At 40.2% G+C, this 15,580-nt stretch overlaps 1 protein-coding gene across 6 annotated transcripts in view; it reads left to right on the top strand.

The window, feature by feature from the left end:
• The window catches only part of map7d1a (MAP7 domain containing 1a), a 43,550-nt gene that overhangs the window by 7,184 nt on the left and 20,786 nt on the right, over positions 1-15,580 (top strand). For 2 of the 6 annotated variants that reach the window (XM_008431102.3, XM_008431100.3), the window contains exons 2-4: positions 7,196-7,393; positions 14,165-14,233; positions 14,781-14,801. In XM_008431102.3, coding sequence (XP_008429324.2) covers positions 7,196-7,393; positions 14,165-14,233; positions 14,781-14,801 — 288 coding nt within the window. Of the gene's footprint in view, positions 1-7,195; positions 7,394-9,333; positions 9,457-14,164; positions 14,234-14,780; positions 14,802-15,580 lie in introns of those variants that run through there. The other 4 variants (XM_008431103.3, XM_008431101.3, XM_081597155.1 and 1 more) reach the window with 3 other exon arrangements.

Below are 15,580 nucleotides of genomic sequence, written 5' to 3'. Positions count from 1 at the left end.
GCAGGAAAAAAACAACGCACATCCACCCACCCATCCTTCTGAACTTCTGGCTCTAATCACCCAATATACTGTTAACAAAATGAAATAAAATGGTGAAACTGTTGCTGGGCAACACTTCTAGATCAGTAAAAAAGGAGAAAGTGGTAGCCAAGATGATAAGATTATATGTTTGAAGGTGATGAGATGACATCTTTCTTTTAGGATTCTGAATATGGCGATCATTAAGGACTTTGGACAGAGGTGAAGAAAAACCAGAGGCTCAGCAAGTTTGGGCACTGTAAAAGAAACATGAATTAATTGGCCAGAGGAGAAGCATTTCTAATTTTTGTTGAGAAAATGTAAGTGTTGCATTAATAGAAGTTCACACAAGGTTGGATGTTTTCTCATCTGTCATATGTAAAGTTTAAGTGAAATAATGCAAAGTCCTGATGTGGAATAAAACAATGTAACTGGCCTGAAGTCTCAGTAACATTTACTTATGCAGCTATATTTTAGGTTTGTAAGAAAATCACTGTTGGGTTAAGGTTTTTGTTTTGTCTTGGTTACAATTTAGTGTGACGGCAACATGGTGAAGGTGCTTTAAACTTTTGGTATTTTCATTCAGATTGATGTTTTGATTTGGGCCAAAGCAAGCCAAGTTGCATAGCGACCAAGCATGATGAATGAAACTGAGTTGTTCCAGAATAAAAATTCAGAAAAACACAAACCAGACAGAGTCTTCCCAGCCTCTTAAAATAACTTGCATCACTTCCAGTTAATGTGGCAGCATCGGTGACCTAGAAATCCCCCTCGTCTTCTGATGTCATTGAACACAGCTTGTATTTTCTGCAGCTTGACTCAGTTTTCCTCCCTAAGACATGCCATCTAGGTTGGGTCTTGGTGTTTGTTGGAGCATGTTCCCTGGCAGCAGCGGCAGATGCTGGGTCCGTAGGGAGCTGCTGCTAGTTCAGATAAGCGGATCCTTTCATCAGCGCAGTGGCTTTGGTGCGCGCACACACAGAGGCTCTCAGCGGAGAGCAGCAGCTAAATGCCTGGCATTGTCATGAGTCCAGGCCAGGTGATGAGAAGAAAGCTGCTGCAACCATTTTCAAAACATTAGTATTCACAGGTCTGGTGGACAGCAGTGAAGGAATGCTGGTCCTGTCATTCAGTCAGTATGCACACCTACCTGAATGGATAAGTCTGATTACTGAAAGAAAAACAAGTGACTGCCTTATAGTGTCCATTTTTTTCTGTGTTTAATTGGTCTTACCTGTGTAGCAAATGATGAACGTTAATCTTGTATATTTTCGATCATACACTGACAAAAGCAATTCATTAAAACAGTTGTAGGTCTTTACTTAAGATATTTTAAATACCATTTTTTCCGCACTATAAGGCGCACCTAAAAACTTTCAATTTCCTCAAAAGCCGACAGTGCGCCTTATACTCTGGTGCGCTTTATATGTGGACCAATATTGAGCCATAGCAGGTCTAGCAACTACGGTAAGCTACCGCCGACTTCATTTTCGCCCGTAGGAGAAGAAGCGTGCGGTGCATGCTGGGATAGTTGTCAGAACGCTGGTTTGTAATCTATTAATAAAGTTTGACTGACCCATCTACCTTCCGACCGTCTAGAATCGGGTTGTCTGCAGGTCATTTAGCACCACGTTCTCCACCAACATGCTGTGCGCGAACGGAGACGGGTGACCATCGTCTAGCCACACCCCGGCCCAGTTGCGAAAGGCTCTCCTCGCCGACTGTAGTCGGACTGTTTTGTTGACATTCTGTTTAGTGCAGCTCCATCTAGCGTAACGTAACTCCAGCCTCTACTGTAGCGTCTATTCTATGCGCATTATGTATGAAAAAAGTTTTAAAATAGCCCATTCATTGAAGGTGCGCCCTTATAATCCAGTGCGCCTTATAGTGCGGAAAATACGGTACTGTTATTGACAGTAGGGTTAGGTGATGTCACTAAAAATAAAATCTGATTATTTTTTTATGCCAGATGCGATTTTAATTGATCTCTGTGAGGATTATGAGAATATATATGCATCTTTATTATTAGCAGAATAAAGATGTAATTTTACTAGAACATCTTAAAATTATGAGAACTCTGTGTTAATGATCTTCAAAAACCAAAAATTTGATCAATAAAATTGATTTATTGCCCAGCTCTGATTAACTGACCCTTTCAGAGCTCGATGTTATTCTGAGGCAGTAATGCAGGTGTGTGGCAACATGGGAACATCATGGAGGACGGCGAACTTCCAGCATCAGTGTTGGTTGGGCACCACTTTATTAAGCCAAGACCGTGTGTAGCTTTCTTCCGTCAGTGATGAGTTCTTTCAATTCCTACCTTTTAATGCTGATTCCGCTTCTAATAGCTACTCAAACCGTTGGTCTGATAACAGTGGCTCAGAGTTCAGTGTGGCTCAGCGCTGCTGCTTGTTTACTCTGCGCTTCCTCTGCGTGTCTGGGCCCCTGGCTCTCTTACATCATCCTTTTGGAAACTAATGGACACAACCGGGTGCGAGGGGTGATGAGTTGGGAGTAAGCGATGAGGTAGTTAATTTGTCCCATGCTCCATCCCAAATGAGATGCAGATCCATTATGTGTGTGTTTCCCTGAGTTCCTCTTTTCTTCCTAATCAGTTGCACTCTTTCCTTTTTCCTTTGCAGTATTTTACTCCGATACACTGTCTTCAATATGTTTCAAGTATGTTTCGTTATGCAGTTTGTATGATTTAGAATCCTTCATAGCAATCCTTCCTTTCATGCTGTAGTCTATTTCATAAGTGGTTTTCCTGCCGCATTTACTCCTTTTCTACTAAGGGATGCTTGGCTGGAATAGAGCTGCTTCAGAGAAGAGCTCCTGGCTTCATAAATATTACATCTGCTGCCCTATATTTTTTACTTTGCCCTGTATCTTGGCACGGCAGTGGCAAATCTCTGGATGCTGTGAAATGAACATCAGCTGCAACAGCACAACAGTAGGTCCATTACTGGATAAAATAGGCATCAAGCTGTTGCTGATATCAAGCTATACAAAGATTTTAAACGGCTATTGTTTAAAAAATACATACATCTTGTTTAAAAGTCATTTTTTACAATGCTGGAGAAAGTCCCAGACTGTCCAGGGTTTTTGTTTATCTTCATGAAGCGCAGAGTGATGCATGTCTACCCGTTCACCACCTGTTGATCAGATAGTTTTAATATTAAAGCATCTGATATCAGCTCTTTAGATTCAGGGTGTTACTCCATTAAGATCAGAACAGCCGCATATTATAATGATCTTCAGGTTTCCTTGAAATCTGCTTCTAACTTTAGCTGTTGTTTATTTTTAATGTTTGCCTGAGTCTGCCCATGTCTATAAATATATACATGTATGGTTTCAGCTTTATTTAGCAATACCTTTTGCTGCTTGTTGCAACAATGACTCCTGCCTCTGTTTTTAAATAAAAGCAATTGGCTCATGATATATTTTTATCCAGTTTTATATGAATAATGTAAAACTATTGTTGCTGGAAACGAGACAAGTTGTCTCTTTGCATTAACACACATTAAACGTAGAATGACATGACATGGTCCATGTCCGTGACATCTGTACATGTTATCAACATAAACACACATTCATAGAAATATGTTACAAATATAATTTGAACGAGATGGATAATTTCCTTCCGAGTTTTTTTTTTTTCTTCTTCTTCTGTGAAACGGCATCACTGTTGTCTAAACGGATTTCTCACAACTGAGGAATTTTCTGCTGAAACACTAAAGGCGAATACAGTTCTGGTAATATCTAATCAGACTAACCCAAATTAGATCAATGCAGTAAATAGCTTCAGGGCTTCAGATTATGTCATTGTGTTGTCGAAAGGCCTTTGATCTCTAAACACACAAATAACAGATCGACCTGCTCAAAATGCTGATGATGCTTCAGCAAATCTGTGTGCAGTTAAATTTAAGTGCTGTGCTCCAAACATGAGGATATAAACACATTCATTCCCTTTTGTTACAAAAACCAAACAAAATTTAAGACCACTTATTGACTGCACTTAGGAAAGTAATAAGTGGCAACGAATACTACATGGGAAAAAAAAAAGGCTCTCATGAGTGGATATTTATAAAACGGCTCAAAGAATTATTAAAGCGTGAAATTGGATTTCGGCTAGAGTCCATTTTGTGTCGCAGGATTCATAGTCGCCTCAGTTTTAATTTGGCTTTTTTTTTTATTTTTTATTTTTACCCCAAATCTCCTCAGCTAAACTACAAAGTGCTGCACCTTTGAACCATCATCAACAAACACTATTAAATTAAAACAATGAAATTAAATTTGCAATTGCCCTGACATTATTCTATGATTTTCCACTGGTCCACTTTACAGGATGAAAATGCCACTGACTTGTGCTAATTACCTGCTGATTCCCAACCTGTCCCTTTGCTGGCTTGCTGTGCCCATGCATGCATGACATCCACACACCTCTGCATGGGTTCCTTTGCTCCTTGACTCGACTTGAGTGTCACATTTACACTCTAATGGACACATTTGTATGCTTCCTTGCCTGATACCTGTAGGGTGGTAACTACATGGAAAGGGAGAGCTTGAGCTGCTGTTAAAGGTGATGTTCAGTGAAGCAGTTTCCTGAATCTTCTTAAATCTAAATTGTGTTTTCTTGCAATCTGTTTGTTGTCTAAACAGATTGTGTGTATATAAGTGCTTTTAAGCAGTACAAACAATTTTGTGCCTCTTTGAAAAATAATCTTGAATGAAACTTATTTCAAGTGCACCTAAGAAGAAAAAACAATCTTTACATAAACCCTTTATTTAAGAACGCTGTTCTATTATTATTATTATTACTGCACAGGTCAGATCCTTCAGACTGTATGTGACTTGTGAAATATTGTTTCATCTATACATGTTTTTCAATAATCTGCATTAGATGGCTTTTCCATGCACAAGCTGTAGAGTTCAGCTTGTTTGAAGAAGTAGATGTGCATTGATTCATTGATCTAAATAATGTAAAATGATGTCACAGGGGAGTGGACTAATGGTTTTTGGCTGTAGTTCCCCTGTGGTTGCAGTTTCCTTGGGAAGCTTGAGGATACAACTGGCTGATTTACAAAGATCAGAGACTCTGCTCTAGTGTAATAAGAACAATAAAATTGGGTTTATTATTATTTTTGTTTCAAACTCATGCTATGCATATATGCAAATACATTAAACACAATTTTAAATATTGTTTAGTTTCAGCTTTTCTCTCGCCTCTGTCTTACAGCAGCTTAACCAGCCTTTATGTGCACTGAGGAGAATGCTTATGCATTATTTCCACAGACACTGCTGGAAGTAACAAAACTCTTAGTCAAGTCATCTACCATAAACTCTCTCCTCCCAGTTATCTGGCTGTACAGGCTGGAGCTGGCATCAATCAGCCCTTGTTTTAGTCTCCAGCTCTGCAGCGGCAATCCTCCCTCTGATCCCATCGCGTTTTACTCCCAGTGCGCATCAGATTTCATCGGCATTCATTGTCAGCAGCACCTGCATTCCAGAGATAGTGTTGCATTTTCATTCTCGTCATCATTGGCAATATAGTATGACCAGTAACTACAAGTCCATTTCCCAAGTGTCTGCAAAATAAATGTTTGTAATGACTGCTCTGGTTCCTGTAGCTCTTGTTACCCTCGATGCCAGATTTGCCCTTTGGGAACGGTGAGGAAATGGTTGTAAATTCCAGCACAAAGCTCTCGTGATTCACCACCGGAGGTGTTGCAGTAGATAAATGCCTGCAGCTCTGTTGCATCACTCATTTGCATAAACATTTCAGGGATGTGGCTGCAACAACACGTGAAAAGTTCTCTGACACACACAAATGCAGCTGGAAAAAGGTCAAGGTTGTTGCTTTGCCTTGCTCTTTTACTAAATTCTTGGCTCCTGATGCTTAAATTATTAACTTATGTTTTTAGGGCTTCCTTTTGTTGTCCTGAACTGATCCCAGTGTTCATCTTCTGCTCGCGGTTTATCTCATTACCATCCCCCTCTGCTTCCTCTCTTCTCGCTGTCATTGCAGTGTTTTGGCTGCTGTCCCGTTGCCATGCAGAGACCTCAACAATGGCCCCTCTCTGCCTGGGAATGCTTATTCAATTGTGGCAAACTTGGACAATGGAAACATAATGTCACATCTTCCACCTGAAATCCTTTATAGACTCTGAGAGGGATTGCTAAAGCTCATAGTCATCAGCAACTTTTCCACATCCCACACTAATGATTTATTATTTCCGTACCTGCCTAGAGACCACAGACTGTCTCTGAAGCGGCATTGAGCATGTGTAGATCCAGGATCCAAACTGTCCAGATGGACAGAAGAAACGGTAAAAGAAAAAAAATCTGCTCCTTTTGAAGTTCCCTGAATTGGCTGCTCATTTGTTTTCTGCACAAGCGTTTGAACAGCACGGCATCTGCAGAGTAAATCTTTAGTGTTCCAGTGTGACAGCCCCCTACTGTCCGAATTGTTTAAGCCAAAGTCTGAATAATGTATAGCATGTTCCCCCAGTGTTTACCCTCAGACTATACAAAAGTGAATGTGCCCCAACGTGGTTCCACGGGGAGTGAATGGAATACAGTAGTGGGCGGACAGAGCCAAGTGTCCCTGCCGGGACCGTCTTTCTTTGGCAGTCCAGGCCGAGACAAACTAATGTTTGAGACGGAGATAAAAGTTCAGCAGACTGCCAAAAGTGAGTCATGCTGTAGCTGAAGTTCCAAGCAACCATGCTCGCTGCTAGTTATCTACAAAATATTTTAGATGTTTGTCATCAAAAGGAACGCAGACTGTTTCTAAATCAAACATTTGTGTTTCATGTTCAGTTGCTGTTTCTCCCATTTAATCTGTTCATTAAATTTCTGAACATCAAGATGAGCCTCTTGCTTTTGCTATTGGGCGATAATCTGCCGTTACTCAAATAGACTGTTTTGATTGTGTTTTTGTTCTATATTTCTGTTAAAAGTGCTGAAATTAACATTTCGAAAAGAGGGGATTTCTCTCCTCTGAGCCATGAGCTCCACCTAATCGCTGCATGGCTGACGTCACCCACGCCGATCTGCCTCATGGACTCGGCTGCGAAAGGAATGAAGAGAAACGAGTCGAGATCTGTTACTCAGGTCGGCTTTGTCACCCTCAGTCACTCACCTGTTATTTCTTTGTGTGTTTCTTTTCGACCAGCTCCTTGCTCTGCCCTAAAAACAAGCTCTCTCAGGCCTGAACCAGAGGGAGAAAGCTGCCCCCTGAAGATGGACAACACCAAGCGGACGGAGTCTCCGGTTAAAAAGAACAGTGATCGAATGCCGACGACCCCCGTGAAACCAGACATCTCTCGATCACCCAGCTCTCCTGCTTCACCGGTGTCCAGGTCAAAAAGAGGTAAACGAGCAAGAGATCTTATTGATGGTATCTCTGTGATAAAATGTCTTAAAATCTGCCTTTTTCTTGCACACCAGACTGGTATAATTGTTACCAGCTTGTTGGATTTATTGGACTAGTTGAGTTATAGTCCAGGATCTGCCGAAATATTTATACAAAGTCTTTTTGACCAAGCAATTCAACTGTTTTTGTCAAAAGCTTCAGTACAACAGACCTGACTAGAGATATATCAAATTGGTGTTTGTATCCGTATCGGCCCCGCTATTGGAAAAAAAAAAATTCTAGATTGGGTATCGGTGACAATGATCCGTATCAGCCGATGCAAAACCTTAGATATCTGCATCGATATCGGAAGGGAAAAACATGGATACCTTGACCTGATGCACGGCTGCCTTCAAACTTTCAAATGATCACATTTTCATGCTGATTTCTTGGTGCCATATGGATTATGTAACCGTGCTGCTGAAATTTTGAATAAATAAAAATAAGATGATCAACATGCATTTTGAAGGTGGCACAAAAAGATAGAAGAAGGAGACAGATTGCTAAAGATGGAGAGAAATAATGAAATATGAAGTTCATTAAAGGTGACACAATAATTCACAATCTGGCCAAACCTCAGAAAACTTTCAAGCTCGGCAGAAGTTTAGGAAATTTTAAATAAAAAATGTAAATGCTGTTATTGTGAAGGAGCAGTGAAAATACGCAGGTGTGGTAATGCTGCTATCTGTATAAGTTAGACACCCCAGAGAAATCGGTTGGTCTGGTTAGAGGTCTGTTGTCTTGAGTAAAATATTCTGTAAGATGATTTTGCTTTGACTTGAGGCGCTGTTTTGATGGCCATGCACTTCCATCTGCACTCTGCTGGAGTCGGCTTGGGTCGGCTCTCTTGAGGCAGTCTCCAGATTAAAAGTGACCACAGGCTTTCAGACAAAAGAGAGAATCCAATAATAATTTTCAGGAGGTGGAACAAACTTGAATCATGTTATCAGAGAATCAAGTGGCTCAACTTCTCCAGGTTAAATCAAGTTAGTAAAGAAAATGTCTCACTAATATGTACAAATATTCTCTGTTGTGAAGTGGATGTTAAGGAGTCCCATATCAGTCAGTTTGACCTGGCGGCTGCATCAGTTGTTTCCTTAATGGCTCCACTTGAGTTTCAGGGTCTTTGAAGTGTAAACCTCTTTAATCTCCTCAATAACAATTAATCATTATATTTTCTGTTTCACTTTTCATCCACCAAACTTTAGTTTTAAGTGCTTTAAAAATGTTAGCAACTGCTTGATTTGTTGCTGTTTTTTATTTACTTGTAATTCTTTAAATGCAGATTGTTTTAATTCAAGACAGGTTTGACCTAATTTAACATAATCTGAGAGTTTCCAGATTTCCAAAAATGACCCCCTCGTCTTTCTTTTGATTCTTTTTAGCCGCCAATTTCCTTTCTCCGTTGTTCTCTTAAGCTCATTTCTTTGGAGGTTTGGACCTTGAACCGTTTGGAAATTAAAGCTCTCTCTGAGCCGATAATTAGTGAAATAAAAGGATAAGACTTGTGGTTCAGCTGCTAGCTACTGCCTACGGTGTGCTTACACACATTTTAAACCATCTGAAGCATTTTCCTAAAATAGCTAAATAAAGCTCCCTAACACTACATTGCATAGTTGTGCTGTCCCCCCATAAGTCAGAGGCGAAAAAAAAATAACAGTTTCCATTTTTAGAAGGGCATGGATCTGTAATTTAAAACCCATATCCCACCCAGCCACATTTCATAGGCCGGTCTGTTTTTGTCTCTGAAGCTTTATACTCAGGATTGTTATGGTTAAAGTGGCTGAGAGGTGCAAACAGCGCCACATCACTCCGACCAAGGCTGCACACATGGACTTTCCATCTCGCTATAAATATCAAAGTGGGTCAGCGGTTGTTGTTGTTGAGAGGCTGCAGAGCAGATAGTTTCTGTATTTCAAGATTCATACCTCACCCTGTTAGAGGAGTTCCCACTTCGAAGACGTTCACCATCTGGGCTATGAAGAGCGAGGGAGATGATGCAGCATTGCGACTCGAACCAGGTCAAGAACGTTATCTGTGCCGCTGCTTCCCAAAGGACCACGTTATTTGCAGTCATCGCATTAGCCTGTTCTGTAATATGGAGTCTGGTTTTTCATTGCTGTTTTATAAAGTGGTGATTTCAAATGACCTCAATGAGTTAGAAAATAGGTGACCTATATTTTTATGTGAAGGATTTAATTATAACAGGAGAGATTTTAGAGTGAGTGCTCAGATTCTGATAAACTTTAAAGCTGCAATAGAACAAACATGTACGACCGCTGTGATGAAGGTTTCCAGGGTTACGACAGATGAGAAACACCTAAAGACAGAAGAACCTAAATGTTCTTCTGTCTGTACATCTTTTTCTCAGTAAACTCTCCGTCCATCCATCCGTTTGTTTTTGTTAATTTATGTCAATCCATTTGTTTTGTTGTTCCATCTATATGTTCTTCAATCTTGTTTCTCCATTCTCCCTTTCATCTAGTTTGTAGTTTTTGCATATTTTGTATTTAAAGTCTGGGGTTAATAGCAATATTTGTTGTAAATCTGTAGGCAATGTTTGTATTTCTGTTAAGAGTGGCACCAAAATAGACTGAATACTTTAGAACAGTGTTTCTCAACCTTTTTCGGGCCAGCGCCCCCCTAGCCTTTATCCAGGTCCCTCACCGCCCCCCACCAAAAAATTTGTAGGCTACTTTGCACTGACAATTATTTTATTATTAATGTTACTATCATCATTGTAGATGTTTTGAATCGGCGCACCGATTATGTTTTCCGAACACTTCAGCGTGCCTTATGCTCCTTCACCTCGCGCACATAGCGAGTTTTGCCCTAAACGTATCGGCGTCTGGAGGAGGGGAGTTGGGAGGGGGAGGCGAGCGTATGTTTCTACGCTCCTTCATGGGGGGGGGAGGGGGGCGATTTATGTTTTCGCATCCACCTGAATAATGTGCAGTTGCACCCCTACCCATGGCACTTGAACAATATTATTTTACCTTTTATCTGGAAATAGTGTCTATTTATTTTTGCCATACAGTCCTCTGTATTAATTATTGCTCTAAAGGTCTTGCCGTACCAGTTTATTCCTCTGTATTTACTTTAGTTTCTTAGTTTATTCTTGCATTTTGTTCTTCATTCATTTCCATTTAGTTTCCTTTGATTAGTTTTATCCTCTCTTGGTTTATTGCTATGTCCACTTTAGTTTCTTTCCTGTTGCTAGATTTATTTGATTGTTTATTGACCATCAGTAATTTTCACTCATCACCTGCTGCGCCGCCTAATCATCATGTGTTTCACATCATGTGTTGAGTTTTCACTGTTCAGTGTCGGATTCTCTGTTTTTATGCCATAATTCACATCTAGTTCGTTGCTCCGTTTTGCCCGCTTCTCATGTTTCAGAATTTTGCGCAATGTGCGCAGCAGGTTTTTTTTTTTTTAACTTCCTAAGGTGCAGGGCGGTCGGGAAACGTATCGATGGAGTAAAGGCAGACTGACATAAACCTTTTAAAACAATTTCGGTATTCTGATTATTGAAATTTAAAAGTGCTGTGGTACCGTTGTTCCATCAAACCCGTTTCATGTCGGACCACTTACAGCACCGCATTTTATAGCGTGTTAACGCTATAAAATGAACGCTCTCTATCGAGGTATCACCCATGGAGATATTTCTTTATTTAAATAGCTTCATTTTTCAGAGGGATACAAAGTGAAGGTATCGTGATTTTAGTAATTACATGTTTATAAGAGCGATTTTCTGTTCTTCCATGGAAGCGGGCAGCTTTCAAACGGAAATAAAACACTTTTTAATATAAATTGCTGCTTTGACATGATCACAGAACTGCCAAAACATATGTAGCCTATATAAATACCAGACAAAGTGAATCACAGCAGCGTCATCAGACGGTGTAACGCTGAACTGATGCGGAGCTGCGCCATGAAGCTACAAACACTGAATAGAAGAAGAGCTGCCATCGATACCGTTGCCGCCAAGCATGGTTTAATGTTACACAATACAGTTTTACCAAGTTGCTCAAAGTCTAAACTGGTATTGTTGTGCATTTAAGGTGTAAACTTTACCTTTGACCAAACGCCCCCCAAAGGCATCCCAGCAACCCCCTTTTGTAAAAATGTCCGCCAGCGCCCCCTGCCATCCTCCCTAACGCCCCCTGGGGGGCGGTACCGCCCACGTTGAGAACCGCTACTTTAGAAAATAGTTGAATTTGATAGAGTGGCGTTAATCAGTTTGGAAAGCTTGTGTTGCTTTTATTCTTAACTTTTTGAATTTCTTGTAAAATAAACTGACATGAATTTTCAGCTAAGTTCTGCATGGGTGTTGAACTGTTTGACTGTTGAAGCTGCATGAACACATGGAAAGTGTGGCTGTGATTAAATACAGCATTAGCCACATTTTTTCTCTGGAAAGCTCCTGTTAGTTTGTGGTTTGAATTCTTGAAATAGTTCATTGTCTTTTGTTGCTTTTCTCCGCCATCGTCCTGAACCGAGTGCGTCCTCTGAGACATTTGGAATTTTATGTAACCATTGGTTGGAGATGTGCGTGTCCTCCTCCAGGCATTAAATATTAAATTCAAACGTTCACCCGCATGAAGGTGACATAGATTTGCTGTGCATTCCTCCTCTCTTCTGGAGAGGAGACTGCCTACTCTGCACCATTCACTGGAAGGATGATTTTTATTTTTATTTTTTCTCATCAAGAATATGCATTCGAAATGAATGCGTAAATAGAACATAAATGTTTATGGCATATTGCCTGTTCTCTACATGGATTACCTTGTAGAGACATATTCTTGGCTTTGATTGTTGAGATGCAGAAAAAAATATTACTTGTATTCCTCAGACTCCTTGTGTTTTATTGCCAAGGTCAGTCCTCAATTAAACAAGGACACAAATGGAGCAGCAGCTATTTAGTAGATACTGGACAATATAAATGCAGAGTTGACTAAATTATGTGTTTTCTAAATGAAGCAAATGACTGATAAGCTATGTATGTTGACTACTTTGCACACGGGTTTGCTAGTTTGATTATTAAGTGTTGGACTGGCAGCTGCTAATTTGATGCTCTCTGTACACAATGTTTGCAGTGTGTACTGTACATCTTATTAGCATTTTCTGTTATAGACCAGCATAAGTAGTGCATATTCTTGAAGTGGGAAAAAAAAGGTAGCATGCTACAATTTTTCATATAGTCCAACTTTGATCCTGTGTGAAATTTAGTCTCTGCTGTTCTCCAAAGTCCTCAAATGTTTGAGACAGCATGATTGATCAAACAGCATCATAGAAACCAAGAAACAGTCCAGACAAGTTGGGGCTGAAGTTGTGCTAGTGTTTAAACCTTGTATACAATATAAACAACAGCCCCTGCTTTGAACATGAAAAGAAATTTGAAAGACTGTGGCTTAACAGCAAACATACCAAAGCGTGGTCGTCCGCCTATCCTGACAGATCAGGCAAGGACAGCATATTAATCAAAGAACAACCAATCTGGCCTGTTTGGATGTGCAGTTAAAGGAGGTCATTGTTTAATGCAGTGGTTCCCAAACTTTTTCTCCTGCTTCCCCCCAGTGGTTTCCAAACATTTTCTGGGCCCCCCCTGTCCCTGTCCCTGCCCCTTCCCCTGAGGGGCGGGGAAGGGGTCGACTTTTTTGGGAGCAAAATGAGTGTACGTAGCTGAACATAGACAACAACATCGGTAGCCTACAGGCTACTTGTTAAGCTGAAGGTGCTGTATTGATATTAGCTAGCTAGTCATCTTTTAGCTAACATTACCTGCAACCAGCAACTTTATTCAACTCAGTCGGTTAGTTTGTGGGAAAAACTGTGAAAAGTTATTTGTGTTTTGCTGGTTTGCTGCCATGATTCTAACACACCTGCGTAGCTCTGCACAGCAGCAGGTCTCCTTCACTGCCGCGTAGGTGTAAACCCAGCGCGAGCGTCGTAGCGCTCATGTTGCGTTTAAAGGCAGCTCGGAAAAACAGGTTACCACATGTTGACAACGGATGAAACAGTTTTAACTGCTGATAAAAATGACAGAGAACACGGATATAGGAAGTGCGGAAGCCCCTACTGTATCAAATTGACAGGAATAAAAGAGTTGGCCATTCTAAGGTAAAAAATTCAGTGCATACAGCGTTCATGTTTTTTGTTTTTTTTGTTTTCATCCAGACGGCTTCCCGCGCCCCCCCTGCAATGGCACGGCGCCCCCATGGGGGGCGCGCCCCACAGTTTGGGAACCTCTGGTTTAATGGAGAGGTTAAGAAGTTGTGTTTTCCATGTACAGGACGCTCCAATTATGTGGTTGAGACGTTCCCTAAAAGACTTGAAGCTGTAATTATGACAAAAGGTGGTTCCACAAAGTAATGACTAAAAGAATTAAGGGTGGGCCTGTAAACAAATGCATGTCACACTTTAAAAAAAATAAAATAAATAAAATGAAATAAAATAAGGCCATGTATCTTGTTTTCTTCCCTCTCTTGTAATGGCACATAACCTTTGGTCTATTAGACATATTTCTTGAAATATATTGAAGTTGTTAGCTGTGATATGACAAAATGAGAGATTATACTTTAAGGAGTATGAATATTATTGCAAGCCAAAGTACATGAAGAGATAAAAACAATTTATTGTATTAATGTTGAGTAAACTTGATGTAATTCAGGGTCGTTCCTCTCCTTCACACTGCCTTCTCTTTCTCGTTAATTCTTCTTATCTCAGACGTTACGAAGTCAGAGGACAGACAGAAGCTTGCGAAAGAACGGCGGGAGGAAAAGGCCAGATATCTGGGTAAGTAGAAACAAAGAGTGGGCACACAAGTATGTTGGTTACATGTGATGAGAGCTCCCCCTTGTGTTGGCGTGAAGGATGTTCAGTTTGTTTTTCTGCACTGGTCTGGCTGCGGAATACATGCACATGCTTCACAGACACTTTGAGAAAATGAGAGCAGGTGGAACTTCTGCAGAAGCAGAAAATATCAACTAAAAATCAACCAAGTGGGCCTTCATTCTGCATGTTTCTGTAAGCAGCATTTGCTGAGATTGCCACTTAGCTGCTCACCCGACTGTCTTTGTCTCGACCAAGTCATATAAAAAGATTCTTCACATGCACGATGCAAAAAAAATAAAAATAAATAAAATAAATAACTTGACAATTAGAGGACACAGATTCTCTTTAGTCATTATATCTGGAAGTTTCACATCTCTGAAAGACACAGCTCTGCTGTTTATTTAGCTAGAGTTTTCCTTTTGGCTGATGCATTTTATCACCTGGCTCCACTCAGCCTCTCACTGCTTTGCATGATTGACAGTTGCTCCTGTCTTCTTTCCTCCTGCAGAAGAGCTCAGCAAGTTGCAAGGTAAGCCACTCACCTGCATTTCTGTGGTGGTGATGGCCTCCTTCCGCTTTCTTTCTTTCATTTTTTTTAATCATTCAGTTTATGCTGGAAGACTTCACTTATGATTTTCATCTGTATAATCTAGAGCTGGGTAATGCATCAATAAATACAATTGACACTAGGGCTGCACAGTATTAAAAACCCCCATGAAATTACAGTTTATTGTTGAAAATATTTTATGACATGGGTCACAGCATTTTCCTTAATATTTAGCAACTTGTTCACAAACAACTATTGTCAGATGTGGGTATTCAAGAGAGTGACGTCCATCTAAATGGCCAAATAAGTTAACAAGCAGGGCTTGAATGCATAGTCAACCAGATATTGAAAGCCGTTTTTTGCCGTTGAAATTTTGCTGACATTGATTGTATTTCAATATATTGTGCAGCTCCAGTCAACACCGACTACAAGAGATGGAAACTTGGAAGACATAACACATCAGCTTGTACCCAAAATGTATTTGATTATTTTAAATATTTATATATGTTTTAATAATGCACAATCTGGTAATGGCACAAAAAATTTGTGATCTTAAATTTAACTAAATTGTATATGTTGGTGATCTTGCCCAGCCCTGGGGTATTTTTTCCTTCCATTTTTGATCTAATGGTCCTGTTTTGAAAACATTTTTGTCATCTTTTCCTTTTTGATATGTGGAACCCAACTAAATGTCTCTGTGAACATCCTCATCATCTTTTAAAGCAATCATAAAGTGATCATTTAACCATCTTCCATATGAA

The sequence above is a fragment of the Poecilia reticulata genome, chromosome 16 (genome assembly GCF_904066995.2).
Source record: "Poecilia reticulata chromosome 16, P_reticulata-male-v2, whole genome shotgun sequence".
NCBI lineage: Eukaryota > Metazoa > Chordata > Actinopteri > Cyprinodontiformes > Poeciliidae > Poecilia > Poecilia reticulata.
This window is presented reverse-complemented; position numbering and strand designations above follow the sequence as displayed.